Below are 22,237 nucleotides of genomic sequence, written 5' to 3'. Positions count from 1 at the left end.
TTAGAACTACTTAAACCTAACTAACCTAAGGACATCACACACATCCATGCCCGAGGCCGGATTCGAACCTACGACCGTAGCGGTCGCGCGGATCCAGACTGAAGCGCCTAGAACCGCTCGGCCACACCGGCCGGCTTGACTGTACGTGCAAACGAGAATTGCATCTTCTACTGGAATCCGCTATTATGGACTCTTACTGTTATTACTCCTACAATGATCGGAAGTCCAAAGGCCGACTTATAATTTTTACGGCTGTACTGGGGGACAATAAAATTAAAATCTTGCAAAAATGATTCTCAGTTGCATAAGGCACCACTTCTTGTATGAAACGACGACTGTTAATCAGAAGACACTAAATGCTATAAACAAGCAGTTACACCATTTATGTCGAGTATTGATCTTAAATTAAATTTAGTTGTAGTAATGTGAGATTTAAAACTTTCCCGGCGTACAACACCAAAGCTCAGCGCGTTTTCGCCAATATCACCTGAAGATGGCCAGAAGCGTCTGCGTCGAAATATTGTGGCAGGAAGTTACAGATATCCGGCAGTTCTCCCGAAATTTTTTGGAGAAATTTATTGTAGTACTGTTTATCAGCAAGACTTCATAATAGCAGATTCCACAAGAAGATATAATTGTAGTTAGTACGTACACGCTCAGATGCGAGTTAACAGGTTTAGAAAAGCATTTTTCCTGCTGCGCTGAGCGAGCGAGTTCAGGTCTACCTTCGTGACGTTCGCGCCGACACCTGTCTTTCTCACGGCACTAGAGAGCATGCACAGTCGAAAACACACAGCTGCGTCCCTTCTCTGAGTTGACCGTAGCACAGCTGACCATAATTTCAACTACCGACAGTGGTTTCTAGTTATCGCGGACAGAGCGCTACAAAACACGTTTCCGTCGATTTCATTTGCTTACAGTCCGCCCCTGTTAGCTGAGTGGTCAGCGCGTCAGAATGTTAATCCTAAGGGCTTGGGTTCGATTCCCGGCTGGGTCGGAGATTTTCTCCGCTCAGGGACTGGTTGTTGTTCACTGGGATATGGGTCCCTGGGAAAGACGAGGGCGCTTGCGCCTCAGGGGTCAAGGCAACCCTTTGTAGGGCTTCTGGGGTGCGTCTGCCACCTGTTGCCCCAGCTGGCGGTACCTGACACCCCTCGACCGCTTGCTGTATGCAGTCGAGTTTAATGGAAGCACATCGCCTTCACGGTTGTGACCGTTCCACACAACAATAAACAGCGCGATGTTTGGCTGTTACTTCAATCATCCGCAGGAATACAAGTCGTTTCAAGCATGAAACCACTCGGCTTTGTCGAGCAGTCTTTGGTGGGGAGTCAACGTAGTAAATGCTTAACAAATCTAGGCTTCCATCGCGCGCTTCATTTCGGTAGACCCGTACCGCAGTTAAGTTTGTAAATGGCACAACACAGCTCCTTTCCGATACTGTGAGAGACGTTATCTTATTTCACCTCTGTGTGTCAGTTTCAGCCTATGGGCTTTTCTCTCGACCTCAACAACGCTTTTCTGAAGTTCAGCATTATTACTCCTTCGAAAGTGCTAGTAAAAATAGAACTTTCGCTGAACGAAGTTGCGATTGAAACTAATTTGCGGATAACATTTAAAGATTTATCGTAATGTATCAGTTGACATTACACCGTTGCAATACAAATGAAGGAAGATCTGTGTTAAGTTCAGCTGACGATGAGGTGATTGGAGACTGACAACGAACTCGGGGTGGAATAGATAGGGCTGGAAGTCAACCTGTCCTTTCCAAAGAAACTACCCTTTACTTGTCTTACGCAATTTACGCGAACTACATAAAAATATGATCGCCAGACTGCGGTTAGAACCGCCATCTTTCCATACGCGAGCCCAGTGTCTTAACACTGGATCTATTCGTTAGGTGAATTAAAATACATGAAAACAAATTTATCGCAATATTAGCGGAACTTTTCAGTCTGTGTTTGACACTATATGATAACAATACTAAATAGGAAACGCTTTCCTGCTGTTCTGCAAATATTATTTTATCAATGAAAGTCTGTTGCCACCTGATGAGCTGAGAAGTCGAAAGCCGGTTCATGATAAAATAAATAATATTTGAATAACATCAGGGAAGTGTTCCCTGTAGATTATTGGTACATTTTCTTGTAAATTTTCCACTGAGCGTGTATTTACCAGTGTAGGCTATACAGTAGCTCGGCCTAAGATGCCGTCACACACGCAATATCAACAGTCGCTTGGCGAAGTATACCTTACGACACGCTACGTTTCCTGTCTGGTGATTATTTCATTCCGGGGAAAAAAAAAAAAATTCATTCATGTTTGTGCGAGATGATAAAAGTGCGATCCTCAACTATTACACGTGTCATATGGTTGAATGAGGCTGACACAGATGAATTTGGAATGGATGCAAGGAAGAGAATCCGGTCTCGACACGTAGTCTACCACTCTCGAATAATGCTTTAGAGTCAACCACGCTTAACGCCTGCGGACGGGCGAGTACCACAGTGCCACATACCTTCACTTCACTCCGTCACGCAATGTGGACGCGTTTCGAAATCAAGCCGCAGCCTTGCGCAGAGTTGGTGTTCAGGAACGTAACGTCGCTACACCTCTTTTCCTGTGCGGCAGAGATGATGAAGATTTCTTTCAGCGTCAGATTTCGGAAATTTTACATTCGTGTTAGTGCAACAAATCTAGTTTGCGTTTAGTGCGATCTCGTCCCAGAAGATGGTTGCACAATACGACCATCTCATGTCTACACCATACTCCGTAAGCCATCTAATGGTGCGTGGCGGAGGGTACTTTCGGCACCACTATCTGATCCTTCCAACCATTTTCCACTCGCGAATAGTGCATGGGAAGAATGATTGTCGGTAAGCCTCTGTATTGGCTCTAATTTCTCGAATTTTCTCCTCGTGGTCAATACGCGAGATGTATGTGGGGGACAGGGGGGGGGGGGGGAGGAGGAGGTAATATAATATGTTGTCCGACTCCTCCTGAAAACTGCTGTCCCGAAATTTCAATAGTAAATCTCTACGTGATGCACAATGCCTCTCTTGTAACATCTGCCAGTGGAGTTTGTTTGGCATCTCCGTAACGCTCTCTCGCCAGCTAAACGATGTCGTGGCGAAACGCCCCGCTCTTCGATGGATCTGCTCTATCCCCTCTATCAGTCCTACCTGATAGGGATCCCAGACAGATGAACAATACCCAAGAATCGGCCGAACAAGCACCTTATAAGCCACTTCTTTGGTGGATGAGTTACATTTCCTTAAGACTCTTCCGATGAATCGTGTCTGGTATCTGCTTTTCCCACAATCTATCGCTCTGGATAGTTACGCCTAGATATTTTATTGCAGACGCTGTCTCCAGCTGTTTGCCATCAATAGTGTAGCAGTAAGTAGTGGATTTCTTTTCCTATGTATGCGGACCATGTTACATTTATTTACATTCAGGGTCAACTGCCAGAGCGCCGCTTGGGATTAGCCGAGCGGTCTGAGGCGCTGCAGTCATGGACTGTGCGGCTGATCCCGGCGGAGGTTCGAGTCCTCCCTCGGGCATGGGTGGGTGTGTGTGTGTGTCTGTCCTTAGGATGATTTAGGTTAAATAGTGTATAAGCTTAGGGACTGATGACCTTAGCAGTTAAGTCCCATAAGATTTCACACACACACACAACTGCCAGAGCATTCATCAAATCTCTGCAGGTCGTTCTGCAAATTCTTACAATCTTGTGGCGTCGCTACTTTGGTATAGACTACTCCATCATCTGCCAACAGCCTTAAAAAGCATCCGACGCTTTCTACTAGATCATTTATATACATTGTAAACAGCAACGGTCCTATCACACTTCCATGTGGTACTCAGGATATTACCTTCACATCTGTCGATTTTGTTCCGTTAAGAGCGACATGTTGAGTTCCATCTGCAAGAAAGTCTTGAATCCAATCGCAAGTCTGCTCCGATACTCCGTAAGCTCACTTTTTTTTTCATTAAACGGCAGTGGGTGACGGTGTCATGCCTTACTGAAATCAAGAAAGGCTTCACGCCTTCACATTGATTGGTGTCAATTCCAAAACAATTCTGCGACTTTAAGTTCACACTCAATGCGCGGAAATCACAGGATCTAAATAAAAACTTACAATTGCTTAAAGTGCTGTCACTTTGCACTGTCTCACCATCTGATACCTCAGCAAGATAAGCGTTCCCCGAAAAGCCTTTTATCATTGATACAAGTATGACATCATATCACACTCACGACGCTTCAAAGGTCTCATTTCCTCTTCTGTGATTCGCACATAAAAATCAGCTGTAAAGAACAGTAGATGTATTACAGACGAGAGTGGTGACATTACACTCAGTGGTGGGCGCGAAATGACTGCAGCGAAAACAGGCACTGGAAGAATTCTGTACTCATCTCTACAGATGTTGCCACGGAGGTATTCATCCTAAACAGTTTTTTAGTCTATACAATGGAGCGTACAAACATGAAATGGGCTCCTGTATGGGAATAATCCTCAAGGTATATTTGCTATCCTAGCCACAGCCACAAACCTTGAGCGTATTAAATTTACAGAATAAAGATAACAGGGCAGCATACACAGATGCCTCACCAACATACAGTGGTATAGACTAGTTTCTGGTTCTGTCGCCTGCAGACACAGAAGACATATCTATACGCATCGGCCTGTTGCAGTTATTAAAGTTGGGAAATGAGATGCTAAATTTCAGAAAACGCTGTGGGTATTTAATATTTCTTCTTACTGTTAATGACGTCATTTGGCTGTCGAGATGTATGTTAAAAGATTTCTAATGCCTTTGGAACCTTGATCAAAAAACCTAGTAATAACAGTTTTATTTTGGAAATTTTAGAAATATTACCGAAGTTTCCAGTTGTAATATACGACTAACAAGTAAGACAGGCCCTTCTACATAGGCGATGACCTTAGTTTCGGGGACTACGGTTCAATCCCGCGTCCGGCCATCCTCATTTAGGTTTTCCGTGATTTTTCTAAATAGCTTCAGGCAAATGCCGGGATGGTTCCTTTGACAAGGCACGGCCGACTTCCTTCCCCATCCTTCCCTAATCTGATGAGACCGATGACCTCGCTGTTTGGTCTCTCCCCCAAATCAACCCAACTCAACCCCTTAGATTCGAGAATGAGCGAGGTGATGCATTCGTTAAGACACTCTAGAAGCGGGGCTGAAATTCTCTGCGAGCTTACCGTTCCCTAAATCAAAAAAATGGTTCAAATGGCTCTGAGCACTATGGGACTCAACTGCTGTGGTCATCAGTCCCCTAGAACTTAGAACTACTTAAACCTAACTAACCTAAGGACAGCACACAACACCCAGCCATCACGAGGCAGAGAAAATCCCTGACCCCGCCGGGAATCGAACCCGGGAGTTCCCTAAATCACTTGAGACGAATGCCGCGATGTTTCCTACGAGAAGGTTACGATTGATTTCGCGCAACATTCATGTTCAATCCTAGCTTGAGGGTCGCGCCTGATGAGGAAGTCGTCGAAGAGACGTCCAACCGAGATGCTCCTAAATAATTAACAGCGCGTTCTCTCTTACTGTACTCTTTTCACACGAAAAAACTCGTAAGCCTAAAATAGGACTGAAAATTTATTGAGCTCGAAGATGGTTCCACAGAAACCAGAATTGCAACGTCCTTTGGAAAACAATAAGCAAAAACCACGATGACAAGCGTGAAAAACGTAACCAAATATGCAAGATTAGTCGCCAACTAGTCCGAATGAACGTGACATGCTGTATTATCAACCGCATCCGATGACAGTTTTGTGGCAGTCAAGAAAAGAATTTAATAATTCAATGACGAAGACAGTACCTTGCTGATTTTTTAAGTGGGATATGTAAGCTCTATGCAATTTTCTATGGATAGGGATCAATGAGGAGTAAAATGTGCGCAGAGATCAACTTGCACGGACTTCTGGATTTCGTTAGAGCAGGGCTGTCCAATTTTTTAGCTTCCAAGCATGTGTGTCAATTTTTACCTCTCTATCTACATTATTTCGTGGTTTATTAAGTTTTCAAATTTATACTGACTTTTTGATCACCCTGTATAATGGATTTTAAATGGTGATTAAGTAGATGGCATATACTAGACAACGATTCTCATGTATAGATAATGTGATTCTACGTGAGTACGGTTCACTAATTTTTTTAACGTTTCCTGTAATTTTGCTTACTGTAATGCTACTATCTTTGCTCAACACGCAATGTCGTAATCTTCAATACGGAAAAATCTTCTGAAGAAGACGGTTTTAAGACCGTCGAAACCATGGTCACGGTTTCAAAAAAACTGCATTTTGCAACTAGTTGGCTGTCATTTCTAATCCACTGTAGCTCTTGTATGCACAGCTGCTGAAGCGCAGCCATGTTCAAAATCTTTCTAGTGGCTATGTTTACAGACTGCGAGTATTAAGCGGCAGCAGGTGATGCGTCTGTACCTGGCAAGGTGTACGTATTGCCGGTCCGGCGCGCGCGGTACGAATGGACCGGCACGATGAGGCGCGGCCGGGGGATGCTGAAGTCGTCGTCTCCAGCTTGTTGTTGTTGTTGTTGTTGCTGCTGCTGCTGCTGCTGGCCGGTGGTCTGCCAGCGGCTGGACACGGGGTCGGGGTCGGAGTCCCTGCGCGGCCGGCCGTTGGGGGTGTAGACGGGCCGGTAGTCGAGGTGCCGCGCCACGCCCCCGCCGCCGCCCCCCTGGCGCTGGTAGCGCGCGGCCGCCGCGCTGCTGTTGTGCCTGGTGAGGCCCCGACTGGTGGCGCTGGGCGCCTCCTGGTAGTGCAACAGCGGGCTGCTCCTGGACGGGTGTGTTCGACTCGCGGCCACACCCCTGTCTCCCGTCTCCGCGTTGCCGACCGCCGCTTGCTTAGCGCCGTCCCCGGTCTCCGCACGGTACCTCGCCACTTGGGCTGCTGCGGCGGACGAGTCGCCGTTCCTCTGGGCGTCTGCGTTCTCCGTCGGGGCGTCCTTTCTCGCCGCATCGACCCCTCGCACTGTAGCAGTATCGTATTCCGAACGAAACCTAGGGCTGCTTCTCGTCGACGGTGGACTAACGTCGTCTTTACTAGCTGCACCCTTCGGCATCGGCGTCAGCTCCTCGCTGGAGTTCTCCGCACTCTTCTCCGCGCCATTGAGTTTGTCGTACCGATACCTCCTCGGCAGAGCTCTCGAAGTTTCGCCGTTGGCCTCGGTGGTGGCAGGTGAACCGTTCTCTTCAGCGCTGGTACCACCGTTGCTGATCCCGGGCACTGCTTTGCCATTTGTGCGGTACTTGAGAGGCGGCGTCGAACTGTTACGGGCACCTCCGCTTTCCTCCGTCTCGGTCAGTACTCTACGAGGCTGTCCTGGCCTCGGAGGTGCGTCCTCCTGCGAGTTCCTGACAACTTTCGGGGGGTCCGCCCCCGCACTGTCGTAGTAACGGAAGCGGGAGCTCTTCGCATTCGCGTTAAACCAGTCGTTGCTGCCGAAAGGCAATAGTCCATTCTGTTTCTGCGACTTCGTTGTACCGCTCGAGATCTCGACCACTTCTCTCCTCCTGTCGATCGCGCTGTTCTCGAAGTACGACCTCGGGCTCCGGTTGCCTGCGACGCCGCCTTCGCCGTTGGCTATTTTACCGTTCGCTCTCTCCGCGGCGCCGCTCGAGTGCCACACCCGGGACTGCGCACCCTCTACGGACCCGTTCGACTGTGCGGCGGTGTCCTTCTCGGACGCTCTGTTCGGTTCCGCCGCTACCGCCTTCTCCTGCTGGCGATACTTGGAGATCCTAGGGGCGGCGACAGGAATAGTAGGAGCGGTTTGTAGCGTTCTAGGCGGCACTTCTCCGGGTCGACTGCCGGCGACGTTCGCAGTCTCGTTGCGCAAGCTCCGCGGCGGCACTTCGGGCCTGTGCGGCGTTTCGCTCTCCTGGTGAGGCTTAGGCGACTCTGCACCGGCGGCATCCTTGCGTCCGAAGCGCGCGTCCCTGGCAACAGCTCCGTCGCCATCGGCTGCCGGCTGGTAGCGGCCTTGGGGCCGCCGGGACGTTGCGACAGAGGCCTCCTCGTAGACGTGCTCCGTGGCCGACGTGGGCGGCGGGGGCGGCGTGGGCTTGTAGTAGCCGAGCCCCGGGCGCGCCGCCGCCGCGTATACGGGCCGGTAGTCCAGCGCCGAGCACCGCCGCCAGCTGTCCTCGTACAACAGCGCCATCAGACGGCGCGACGGCTCCCCGCCTGGTTGCAGCTCCGCCTCCAGGTGCGGAGGCGGCGCTACGTCCGCCGCCAGCGGGGGCGTTGGGGGCGGCTCGGGGGCGGGCTCCGAAGGCGGGGGCGGCAGCTCCCCCGCGGGGGCGGCACGGCCCGGGTAACGCCGCATGCACAGCATCTCTGCCGTCAGCTGGCCGACCTCGCGTCTCCACAACACTCCATCGAGCCCATACGCGTCTCACTAGCCGACCTGTTCGATACGCACCTTCTGAAAAACGCGGCCCCCACAGCGACGAGAAGTACACCACTGTCTTCACAACGCAGGGGAGCTTTCATGCAGCGTGCAACTACCTCGCCGATACTAAAAATCTCTGACCTATTCTTCATACGCTGTCATTTTCACCACCTCATAGCTAATTCTTGATAATCCTAGATGTAAACAGGTGTAATTTATAGAAATTTTTATTTGCTCCACACGTCAACTTCCGTCCAAACAGTCTTCACAATTCGTGAGCAACACTCTTTCGCACTTCTACTGCTACCCAGATATAAATAGTGCTCTAAATACCTGCTCAGTTAACCCTTAGCGGGAAATAACAGTGGCCTTTTAGCTCTCTCAAAAACGCATTGTCGTCTGCGACAATAAATGCTGCCTCTCTAGGAGTAAAAATATCACTAGTTACTATTCGGAAACATACAACACACGAAAAAGACTAAAACGTGACGGTTCTTCATTCAGACTGTCATTCCCTCAACTTCCATTATTTTAAAAAACAATGGGTCTCGCAACTTCTTCCTGAGCACCTACAAAATTTTATCTGTACCTGGCACGTACAAAGCTGTTAACAGCTGAGCAGAATGCATTTACCTACGCAAAACAAACAAAAACTTTGCACTTTTGTGAAACCAAAGCGACTTGCGTTCGCCTTCAAGTACTGGGAATTTGGCAGCCTCAGAAGTATATAAATCAGTAAGATTTGCACGTTTTAGAGCAGTTTCCCATATTTTTTAAACATTGCCGGCTCAAGAAGCTGTTTGTAGCACTCGTGAACTGTTCCTCATGAGACTCGTTTGCAGTAGAGTAAAACAGACGAAACACATCACAGTTGTTCTTTGGTGTACGAAAGCAGCATCACATCGACACGACACACTCGCGGCGAGGGACGACGTCGGCACGAACCTGCGGATGTCACTCGCGCGGGCCGGACTGGACGCACTCCCTCCGTACAACGCGGCACAAACCGCACTCCCCGCCGCCCGCGATGCTACTGTCCGAGATGTGACAGCCGAGGCTGCTACCGCAGCGCTGGCGCCGCGCGGAGGAAGCGGGAACTAACGCGAAGAGAAAGGCACATCTGCACACAGCGCTGCCGTGTGAGCGCACGCCGAACTGCCGAGCTCGGCGGCACCGTAGATCCGCCAGTTTGGCAATATCATTTGCCATCGTTACGTAAGATCGCCACCAGCAAGCTTAGAGAAGGGCGTGGCGCTGTAACCCTCCGTGTTAACCCCCTCCGACAACCCACGACGTTGCCGATACTCGGCAGCAAACCCGTCTGCGCAAATCGGCTGGAAATAGCGCGCGGTGCCCGGCTGGCAACTTCAATGGCCTTCGCTGGGGGACAAGGCGCCTGCGGGGGAGAACTCGGCGTCGCGACAGCCGACAGGAAAAAAGAAAAAGAAAAGCGGAGAAGAGGCTTTCTTCTCAAGGAGAACTGGACGCCGGTCCCAGCAGCCCCCGTCTCGCCTGGTAGAGTTTGTCTCAGTCATCTGATAGACATCGAGACGACGAAGCCGTCCGTAATCTCCCACACATGCTCAGCTACCTCAAATCCTTGCGGCGGCGTTTATCGCCCCATTTATGTTCTTCAGAGAGAAGGTATCCATGATAAACTTCTTTACCAAGCGAGCATTTGTCATAAAACGTAAAGAGTACTACGATAACTTGACAAATCACTACCTTAACTGTCCCTTTACGATGTGTTTCGGAAGCTTTGCCCTATTATCAGTTGACAGTTTTGGTTTTTAGGTCATCATATTGCTCCCAGAAAAGCAACGCCGTCGAAATTTCTGTTAATGCATCCAATTTATAATTTTTTTTATACGGCCATGGTTAAAAATTCAACCCTTTCACTGTTATTTTTTTCAGAGTGAAAGCCATTAATGTACGGTTATTTTAATTAATGTCGTAGTCACAAAGAACAATATGAAATAAATATCGCACAGTGCAGGAAGGTGTGGGTTCAAATGGTTCAAATGGCTCTGAGCACTATGGGACGTAACTGCTAAGGTCATCAGTCCCCTAGAACTTAGAACTACTTAAACCTAACTAACCTAAGGACACCACACACATCCATGCCCGAGGCAGGATTCGAACCTGCGACCGTAGCGGTCGCGCGGTTCCAGACTGTAGCGCCTAGAACCGGAAGGTGTGGGACACACAGGTGTATTCATAGGTACCACTGGGGCTTGAGAAGACGACTGCGAAAAAAAATTGGGACATACCAGTGGATAAAGCATCTCTTCGAATTTTTATCTCTCTTTACAGATGCTTGATACGTGCACAGTTTCTGGCGCGGCACGCATCAATACAGGAATTGGACAAAAATATGGAAACACAGCCAGAAATGCAAGCTTGAAGATAAATGAAGATGCCAGCCTAGCCTGCAGGTGGCGCTGTTGTCTTTGACCACGAACGGTACCTGTGCAATGTCCTCAATACGTTGCAAGTGTCATGGTCAGTGTGTAGTAGTGAAAAAAATGGAAATTTGTGGTAAGGTCTTATGGGACCAAACTGCTGAGGTCATCTGTCCCTAAGCTTACGCACAATTTATTCTAACTTAAACTAACTTACGCTAAGGACGACACACATACACCCATGCCCGAGAGAGGACTCGAACCTCCGACGGGGGCAGCCGCGCGGACCGTGACAACACGCCGTCGCGGCGTGTAGTTGTGAGTGCATAATGTTGGACCTAAGTGAATTCAAACGTGGGCAAACTGTTGCTTGTATGGTCGGTGCTTCCGTAACCAAGGCAGCCGAAGTGTTCGATGTTTGAAGAGGCACCGTATCGGAGAAACATCACCCGCTAAATCACAACACGGACGATGATGTGTGACAGACGGTCACTTAAGAAGATTGTGACGTAAAATGAGAGGACGACAGCTGTGAAAATCACTGCAGAACTGAATGTCGGACTCGCGAACCCTGTCAGCACCAAAACACGAAGGGAGCTCCATAAGGAGGGAATTGAAGGGCGAGCTAGAATTCCAGAATCACACATCAGTGATTCAATTGCCCGTATCGTGGCGCCGAAGCCATAACACTTGGACTATGAAGCAAAGGAAGAAAATAATTTGGTCAGATGAGTCTTTTGTCGCACTGTTTCCAACTTCTGTCCGAGTTTACGTCCCAAAAGTGAAACGTGGCGGGGTTCTGTGATGTTTTTGGGCAGCCGTATCGTGGTATCCCATGGTTACTCTGCAACGTCGCGTTAGATCGAAGGATTATGTGACCGCTTTGCCATGGTAAAATGTTTGTCCCCCAGTGCACTGACGCTGCGTTCCAAGACGACAGGGTCCGTGTTCACACGGCTCCCATCATCTAGGACTGGTTTTGTGAGCACGAAAATGAATTATCGCATCTCCCTTGGCCACCAGTCATCACATCTCAATATTATTGAGCCTTTGTGGTTTACCTTGGAGGGAACAGTGTGTGACCGCTGTCCACGTTCATCAGCGTTACCTAAATTCGCCACTGTTTTGCACAAAGAATACAAGATTTCCTCGAAAACTATACATGGCCTTTGCTTATACATTCCGGGACGACTGTAAGCTGTTTTGGAAGCCAACGGTTTACGCACACCGCATTAGGTATGGTAATGTGTTGTGTCGTGTTCGTGGTATTTCCGTATCACTTGTACGTGCGTGCGATTCGTGTGCACGAATTGACCGGGAAGTTGAGACAGCAGCCCGCTTTGCAAATCGATCCACTGGGTTGCCTATATAGAGGCACAAACTAGTCCGATAAGATAACACGGAGCGTAGTGAAGCAGTGTGGTAACAATAAAATATAAGACATCACAACCTAAAGGTGCAAGCTATAATTAAAATAATTCTGCAAACCATTATCGTGTTTCCCTTTGCTAATGGGACAGTGAAACAGCAATAATGTGAAGCTAACTGCCACCAGTTCTCTGACAAACCTATCGTGGGGCACAAATGTCCCAGTGGTAATGAAATGGTTAAGCTACGAACGATGTAGGCTACATAAAGCACCACATACACATGAACCGCAACATCATCTATAACACAAGCATCAAACTGAACATATGGCAGAATTACAATTCAAGCAATCCCACTAAAAATGTATCGCAAAAGAACAGGAGAGACTTGATTAAGGCGGCTCAGGTAATTCAGCCTACATCAGTTTACGTAGACACACTACGTCTAGCAAGGAACAATAATCTGCTTTGTATCTCCCACAATCTCGTAATCGCAGTTTGATTGCAACAATATTCGGTGAATTAGTAAGGTGAAACAAATCTAGAACTGGTATTATGTATCTGCAGTCATGTGCATATGTGTTGCGTATTTTCTTCGAGAGCTCTGCATTTGGGCTTCAGACACTGTTCACAAACTGTACTAAAATGAAATAAACGTGTATAAATTTCTATAGACATACAATTTGGTTAAAGACATAAAAACAAAATACACAAATGTACAACTTTATTATAATTCTGCACACCAGAAGATGTAAAAAGACCTCTAAAATTTTTGAAAACCAGAAGACAATAAATACTTCTATTGTCTTTCGTACACTCTGTGAACAGTGCTTGTAAAAGTTCAAATGTGACCGTAAGAAAGAGAGGCATTTTCTTGATCCCCCGCTTTTCATGTGGAAGTGGATTGCTAGTCCTGTGACTTGAACTGTAGATTGATTGTTCTAAACTGCATTCCAGGCGTACAAGGGCGAAGCTTCCGTTCAGTTACTTGAAGGGTATAAGAAAAAGACGGTCTGCCATACAATACTGCTACTGAGCTGCCGCCCGTTGTCAGATACAGTGTTTCAATCAAAGAGCGACGCTTCAGGGCAGCTCCAAAGCTTTTCTTTTCAGTTTTAGTGAATATTTAAGAAATCGACGAAACGGCCTTCGCCATTTTGGAAGTACTCCAGCGATATTCCCGGAACAGCAGAGCGCCGATCCCAGAGACTACGATGCAACCAGCACAACGTAGAAGTACCTGAGGTGACATCTCTGAATTTACCTGTCAACAATTCGCCGCCATTTGAGTTGCTAGGATTAAAGTGTGCCAAACAGCAAAACAGTATCCATATCACTTAAGACAATAACTACCGGTATTCCACATTATACTAATTACGTCTGCAGCCCAATAGATTTTACTCGTTGTCAGAACTCTGCATTCCTGTGCTAACATTATGGTATATGAAGGATGTCCTGTCACTTTTTATTAGAACTCTGCTATAACATTTATGGAAGCGCTTTTTTAATTACTTTGCACGGTGAAGGTTGCATTAATTTATTGGAACTTTCGAGTCTAAAACATCGCTGTTGTGAAACATAACAGACAGTTGCTTGCGTACACATTTGCTGATTACAGTGTGCGCATATTGTGAAGAATTTCAGCTTTTTCCAAGCTCCAGGAAATTTCATAAAACTGTCTTCACCCGAGTCGTAGCAGCTACTCAGTCAGTAGGCAGAGAACTGGGGGACAGTTAGGACGGTTTTAGTCCCTCTGTGTACTAACATTTGCAGAAAGCTGGTTTCAGTGTCTTGATCAGTTCACGAAATTAAAGAGATGCAAATTTTCGGAGATCTAATCAATATATGATAGTATCACAAAATAGATATCGAGTTGGCACCATCTTAAACGGCGTGTTTTCACATATTTGTGGTACTTTCTGACGATTTTTGCCCTCTGGAATGTGCAGCTGAAGGACAGTGGAAGGCCGGTCGACCAGCGACCACACTGCGGTTACAGGCGGACTGCCGGAGCTCAGAGGCCGAGTACTGATACCCTATGCGGTTGTTGCTGCTCCAAGCTGTTCGTAAACACGCAAACGCAGATGCGCTCGTTTCTGGCTAAGAGTCAACGACCGATCCAGCACACTGATCCTTTCTCCTATTCTGTCCTTTTTTACAAGCTGGTTCTCTACCAAGTAAGTCTTACAAAAACGTCTATTAATGGAAAAGGTCTTATCATAGAAGCGGGGAATGTTAGCTGAACGCCGGTCGGTGGGGCCGAGCGGTTCTAGGCGCTTCAGTCTGGAACCGCGCGACCGCTACGGTCGCAGGTTCGAATCCTGCCTCGGGCATGGATGTTTGTGATGTCCTTAGGTTAGTTAGGTTTAACTAGTTCTAAGTTCTAGGGGACTAATGACCTCAGCAGTTGAGTCCCATAGTGCTCAGAGCCATTTGAACCATTTTTGGGAGGAAATCATCCGTTCTGACATTAGCTTTGCAACCAGTGGGAACCATTTGAAAAACTTGATCGGAGCCTGAGGATTTCATTTATTTCTGAGACAGTTTCGATCACAGTATCTAACTAAAACCAAAAATGTGTGGAGTGTGTTTTTACGTAAATCCGAGTGTGTTAAACCGTGTATGACGTGTGCTAACTGCTGAAAAGTTCCTTGAAACCAGCTGTCAGATTAAAACTGTTTGCTGGACCGGCACTCGAACCTAGGACCTTTGACTTTCGCGTGCGGGATTAGCCGAGCGATCTGGGGCGCTGCAGTGATGGACTGTGCGGATGGTCCCGGCGGAGGTTCGAGTCCTCCCTCGGGCATGGGTGTGTGTGTTTGTGCTTAGGATAATTTAGGTTAAGTAGTGTGTAAGCTTATGGACTGATGACCTTGGCAGTTAAGTGCCATAAGATTTCACACACATTTGAATATTTTTGAACCTTTGACTTTCGCAGGCAAGTGCTCTACTGACTGAGCTATCCACGCGCGACACGCACTCCGTCCTGACAGCTTCACTTCTGGCAGTACCTTAAAAACTAAAGTTCAAGTCCCGGTCAGGAACAGTTTTAATCTGCGAGGAAGATTCAAATTAGCACACACCCCGCGCTGCAGACGGAAAATCCACGCTGGAAACTTCTCTTCAAAAATGTTCAAATGTGTGTGGAATCTTATGGGACTTAACTGCTAAGGCCATCAGTCCCTAAGTTTACACAATACTTAACATAAATTATCCTAAGGACAAACACACACACCCATGCCCGAGGGAGGACTCGAACCTCCGCAGGGACCAGCCGCACAGTCCATGACTGCATCGCCTTAGTCCGCTCGGCTAATCCCGCGCCGCGGAAACTTCTCTTCATGCAGCCACGAACTCATCAGGTAACCGAGAATTTACAACAGAAGTTGCAATTAGTGTGCCTCACGTACTATTTGCGAGTCTCGTTTCGTCGTGTTACACCAGTACCGTGACTAGCGTGAGTGGATGTGCCAGCCGTATACATCATTTCACTCTCGTTGCGCTGAACAAGAAGACGCTGATTTGTATCGTAAACAGAGTGTCGCTGTTTACAGCAGCGACCGCCAGCTCAGCGTTCGACAGAAGCACGTACCGTGCAGGCGGCGAGCGATAGCCGTTGCTGGCAGCGCTGGGCCCCCGACGCCCTCACGACCTGCCACGGCCCGTTACGGCAGTGGGCACTGGCTGTCCCGAGCCATTCCGCTCACGTGTCGACACTACTTCCACCGTGTCGGCATTCGAGGGTCGTCAACGCTAGCCAAACCTCTCACCCGGTACTTCGTTCACTCTGGGGCATAGGGCGACGTCGCATCACATCCCAAACAGTGTATTTTCATTCTCTGCTTTCGTATGGCATCATATTCTGGGGTAACTCATCATTGAGTAAAAGAGTGTTCATTGCACAAAAGCGTGTAATCAGAATAATTGCTGGAGCTCATCCAAGATCATCCTGCAGACACTCATTTAAAGAGCTAGGGATCCTCACTGCAGCCTCACAATATATATATTCACTTATGAAATTTGTTATAAACAATCCGAACGAATTCAAAAGTAATAGCAGTGTACATGCCTACAGCACTAGGAGAAAGGATGATCTTCACTGCTCAAGGTTAAATTTAACTTTGGCTCAGAAAGGGGTAAATTACGCTGCCACAAAGGTCTTTGGTCACTTACGTAATAGCATCAAAAGTCTGACAGATTAACATATAGCATTTAAAAGGAAATTAAAAAATTTCTGAATGGCAACTCCTTCTACTCATTAGATGAATTTTTGGATATAGTAAGTGGGTAATTTCCCCCCCCCCTCCCCCCCCCTCCCCACACACACACAAAAATTGTCATATAATATTTTGCGTAATGTAATATCTTGTATAGACACATTTTATTAAACTTAAACGTTCCACATCATTACGAAGTGTCGTATTCATGATCTATGGAACAAGTACTAATCTAATCTAACCTGATCTGAGTAGGAGAGCAGTCTGGCCAAGGCTCTCATGGAGGGAGTTGCCCACAAGTTGCGATGTGTGGCGGCGGATACTTGTGTAGCGCTGTCACTTCCCTGTTTTTCCTGTTAAAGTCGTGAATGATTCGCTGGAAGAACGATTGCTGGTGGATCTGCGTATCAGCTAGAATCTCTCTTATTTTGCCTCCACGGTCTTTTCGCGAGATGGACCCGCCAGGGTAGACGAGAGCGCTAACGCGCTGCTTCCTGGACTCGGATAGGCGCGCCGGCCCAGGATCGAATCCGCCCGGCGGATTAACGACGAGAGTCGATGTGCCGCCCAGCCTGAATGTGGTTTTTAGGCGGTTTTCCACATCCCGCTAGGTGAATACCGGGCTGGTCACCATGTTCCGCCTTAGTTACACGGCTAGCAGACATCTGAACACTTTCGCACTATTCCATGGATTACACTAGACGCAGACAGTTGGGGTACACTGATTCCGTCCCAGGGTGATACGGGGTGGCGGCAGGAAGGGCATCTGGCCATCCCTTAAACATTAACATGCCAAGTCCGATTAACGATGGCTGACCCCGCGTCACTGCGGGACAAGGCTCAAGCGATAGATAGATAGGTCTTTTCGCGAGATACACGTAGGAGGAAGCAATTTGGTTGGCTCTTCTAGAAAGGTACGCTCTCGGAAATATAGCAATAAACTACACCACGATGTAGTAACGCTCTCGATTGCTAAAGGAACCTGTAACAAAACACAGCGCTGTTCTTTGGACCTTCTCTATGTTCTCCATCAATCCTATATGGTATGGATGCAGGCTGCCGTGCTGCATTCAAGTATCGGTCGAACGAGAGTTTTGTAAGCTATCTCCTTCCTGGGTGGACTATATTTACTGAAGATTCTTCCAACGAATCTGTCTGGCACAACCTAACCTGCGATTAGTTTTATGTGCTGGTTTCGCTTTAAAACGTCAACTACGCTTGCTTCTAAATATTTTATGAAAACGACTGTTCCAGAGGTTGTTCGGCAATCCTCCTACAATAATTGCTCTTTCTGTCTGTGTGTGCCCAGTACATTACATTCATTTATGTTTAGGGTCAATTTCCAATCTCTGTATCATGTGTCGATCCTGTACAGGCCTTTCTCCATTTTGCTACAATATTCTAGTGTAGTGTCTTACTTGCAGATAACAGCATAATCCACAAAAAGCCTTATGCAGTTTCCAACGTTATCCAGGAGAATTTTTGTACACTGAAGTGCGAAAAAAAAAACTGCTATAGGCATGCGTATTCAAATACACAGATATGTAAACAGGCAGAAGACGGCGCTGCGGTCGGCAACGCCTATATAAGACAAAAAGTGTCTCGCGCATTTGTTGCATCGGTCACTGATCATACTACGGCAGGTTATCAAGATTTACGTGAGTTTGAACGTGGTGTTATAGTCGGCGCACGAGCGATGGGACACAGCATCTCCGAGGTAGCGATGAATTGGGGATTTAACCACTACGACCAGTTCACGAGTGTACCGTGAATATCAGGAATCCGGTAAAACATCAAATCTCCGACATCGCTACGGCCGGAAAAACATCCTGCAAGAACGGCATCAACGACGACTGAAAAGAATCGTTCAACATGACAGAAATGCTGCAGATTTCAGTGCTGGGCCATCAACAAGTGTCAGCATGCCAACCATTCAACGAAACATCATCGATATGGGCTTTCGGGGCCGAAGGCCCATTCGTGTACCCTTGATGACTGCACGACACATAAAGCTTTACGCCCCGCTTGGGCCCGTCAACACGTTGGACTGTTGATGTCTAGAAACATATTACCTGGTCGGACGAGTCTCGTTTCAAATTGTATCCAGCGGATGGACGAGTACGGGTGTCGAGACAACCTCATGAATCCATGGATACTATGTGTCAGCAGGGGACTGTTCAAGCTGGTAGAGGCTCTGTAATGGTGTGGAGCGTGAGCAGTTGGAGTCGTATGGAACCCCTGATACGTCTAGATACGACTCTGACAGGTGAGACGTACGTAAGCGTCCTGTCTGATCACCTGCAAACTGTGCATTCCGATGGACTTGAGCAATTCCAGAAGGACAAAGCGACACCCGACACGTCCAAAATTGCCACAGAGTGGCTCCAGGAACACTCTTCTGATTTTAAACACTTCCGCTGTCCACCAAACTCCGCAGACATGAACATTATTAAGAATATCTGGGATGCATTTCAGCGTGCAGTTCAGAATAGATCTCCATCCGCTCGTACTCTTATGAATTTATGGTGAGCCCTGCAGGATTCATGGTGTCAATTCCCACCAGCACTACTTCAGACATTAGTCGAGTCCATGCCACGTCGTGTTGCGACACTTCTGCGTGCTCGCGGGCGCCTACGCCATATTAGGCTGGTGTACCAATTTCTTTGGCAATTCAGTGTATATACTGTGAAAAGTAACGGCCCAATAACACTCCCTTGGGGTACTCACGAAGTTACTTTTACGTTTCAGGATTTCCATCCGTCGAAAATGACATGCTGCATTCTGTTCACTAGAAACTCTGCAGTACAGTCACACAAGTGATGTGATATTCTGCAGACTCACATTGTGTTCATACGGCGGCAGCGCGGAATGTATCGAACGCCTTACCGAACTCGACGAACACAACATCAACCTGGGCGCCTGTGTCTATCTATTGCTTACTGGGTCTCGTGGGCGAACAGAGCGACCTTGGTTTTCGTACGACCGTTGCTCTCAGAACTCACGTTGATACCTATAGAGGAGTTTGAAACACAAAACATTTTCCAAAATTCTTGACTACTCTTGAATTTGCAGCGAAGGTCTCTTTGCTTTCGTATCTGCTTTGTAAAACGGCTGTCGAATCACGGCGGTTCTTTCCCACCCCTAAAAACTTTGGTCGGCGTATACTTGTCTAAACCGTTGGACAATACTGATGAAATTTTCATGTTGACCACTCACATAATCTGAATCTGTTTCTTGTCGCTCTTGCTAGGCAAAAATAACTACCTTTCCAAGATAGTGTCCAAATTAGCGTGAGCAAGGATGGTGGGCAGCGTGTACACTGGCATTGTTCCACTTGAAGAGCACTTGCCTTTTAATGTTTTAGGAACGGAAACACAATGGAATGGAAGAAGTTCTCGAAGTATTCTGCGTTACTCCATCAAACAGCACAACTGCAGATTTCATTGTAGGCTTAGACTTTCCACACTACCGTGCTTGAGCTTCCTCTGCATATCAGTGTGTAATTTATTCCAGTAACTGCCATTGTACTGATCAATGCTGCATTCGCTGACGACTATCACTGTTTAACAGAACCTCGTCACAAAAATACATACACAGCTAGACTTTTCCTCCCATAGATCCACGATGAGGACGTCCTCAAGAACGTAGAATGTGCCCTACACACTAAAAATGCTTAATACATATTTACAGAACAAGACATTAGCCTTGGTCAAATAGTTTTCACCATTTCATTTCAGCTGGACACAACAACCATATAACGCCAGAATTTCGCGGTTAATCATTTTGCGATTCAAACGTTTTACCGACACGAATCGTACTGTCCCGCGTAATTATTCAACTTTGCAGTAAGTTTCCAGATTCCGCCCCATTTCACTCCCACACCGTGAAGCACCTGTTATCCGCACCGCAACCGAACTTAGTCTGCAGGAAACTCAGAACGTGTACTCTCTTATGACAAGGTGCCGTTCCTGCGTAATGGCCTAAGCGGGTACGACATGTGTAACTTACTGTATGAAGTCTCCTCGTCTGTACGGGATAAGGACGCAGAGTTGGTCAACATCTGCATCTGCACGTAGACACAAACGAAAAACCAGGTGCTTGTGTGATAGGATGTATGTTACGGAGCGTGCGAGGTGCGCCAGAACACCAAGTCTTGAAGGGGACGCCAGAACGCAATTTATTTGTCGCATAGACGCTACTACAAGTCCGAGTTGCTGAATTAGTGTTTTCGGCCATACGAGACGCTCCTCGAATTCACGCGTAGTCCGCGCGAAGTTGCGTCTGCGGACTCGGCAGTCGCCGTGTGACTGGCTGTGGCTGCCGATCCGGGAGGCTCCAGCTGTGGTCGCGCCTTTGTGCTTCCTCCTCAACAGGTGTAATTACACAGGCAAGGACGCGCCGACCGGGCCGAACCTCGCGTGCTACGACGGCTGGCGTGACAACCTCGCTTCGCCAGAACACCACCAGACCTTACACACGGCTCTTACACCAAGTGAACGCTGTGTCTATTCTCGCTGTGTCTACTCTACAGTGCACGGTTTCACGCCCAGTATTTACAAATTTACGTATTCTTTCGCCACTTCCCGGTAGAATTATTTCATATTTAAGGTTGAAAAATAAACAACTGCATTTTGTTCTAATAATTTGTTCATTTCGAAAAGGTATTCGGCTTACTGAGGCATCATGACGAAACAACTGACTAGCGTCCACAAGAGAAACTAGTGTTTACGAAATCAAAAATTAGAAACAAAGATACTATCAACACATACAGAATCTTTGATCATGACATTAGGTGAGAAATGTTAAATCGAGCGCTCGTCGCTCCTGTTATGCACCAAGCATGTTAAAATACAATTTACAAGTTTGATAATTCCATCACCGTACATCAGGTAAAAAAGCATGAAAATATAGAAGTTGTATGAATTTAATAGCATATGTACAAAGTAATAGAGCAAAGAGACAATATTTACATCGTTGGTGGATATAAGGGCGTTAGGCTGTAGTCTGAAGCATGTTTCTGTGTCTCTAACTTTGCGTCTCCTTCTGAAGGAGACATCATCAGAGGCTATAAAAACACAAGATTTTCAAACTTTAACGAGCTCAGCTAGGAGAACTGTTTGTACGTATCCTCGCGTCGGCCGTTGCCGCCGAGCGGTTCTAGGCGCTTCAGTCCGGAATTGCGCTGCTTCAGGTTCGAATCCTGCCTCGGGAATGGACGTGTGTGATGTCCTTAGGTTAGTTAGGTTTAAGTAGTTCTAAGTCTAGGGGACTGATGACCTCAGATGGTAAGTCCCATAGCGCTCAGAGCCATTTGAACGTATACGTGCAAAGGTTCGTGTCCTGACGTCATCAGACCGTTCAAGATTGCGGGTTCTCTCCGACGTGTGTCTTCGATCATGTCGTGCAGTGGAGTTCTAGTCCAATCCACGAACGATGGCTGTTCGCGCAGCTCGACACAAGGACGGTGATTGCATTGTTGTCGCTTCCATATGACGTTTGCGGTAAGTCCATACAAGTGCGCTGCGTTCGAAGAAAACGTGTATACTGCAAATTACTTCTCTTGCTTGCTTTCGCTTACCACCACCATCAGCAATAACAACTCGCAACAAATTGAACAAAAATTCAGCTAATAACTCGCTACGATCAGGTTTAATGCTCGCGTTAGTAACGACATTCACAGCGGAGCGCTCACAACACTACTGAACGCTCTTTGGCTGCCGCAGAATGCGTGACGCAGATGCGCAGAACAAACCTAAACTCGACCACCATCGTTCATGACTCCAACTATAGTGTTATTTGT

At 47.4% G+C, this 22,237-nt stretch overlaps 1 protein-coding gene across 1 annotated transcript in view; it reads right to left on the bottom strand.

Moving 5' to 3' along the window:
* The window catches only part of LOC124593716 (cGMP-dependent protein kinase, isozyme 2 forms cD5/T2-like), a 226,503-nt gene extending 218,268 nt beyond the window's left edge, over positions 1-8,235 (bottom strand). The window contains exon 1 of the mRNA XM_047132027.1: positions 6,477-8,235. Within this exon, the coding sequence (XP_046987983.1) occupies positions 6,477-8,220 (1,744 nt within the window). The 5' untranslated portion in view covers positions 8,221-8,235. The remainder of the gene's footprint in view (positions 1-6,476) is intronic.
* Positions 8,236-22,237: the final 14,002 nt, after the last annotated feature.

Source organism: Schistocerca americana, chromosome 2, assembly GCF_021461395.2.
Source record: "Schistocerca americana isolate TAMUIC-IGC-003095 chromosome 2, iqSchAmer2.1, whole genome shotgun sequence".
Taxonomy (NCBI): domain Eukaryota; kingdom Metazoa; phylum Arthropoda; class Insecta; order Orthoptera; family Acrididae; genus Schistocerca; species Schistocerca americana.
Note: the sequence above shows the minus strand (reverse complement) of the source record. Positions and strands in the feature narration are given on the sequence as shown.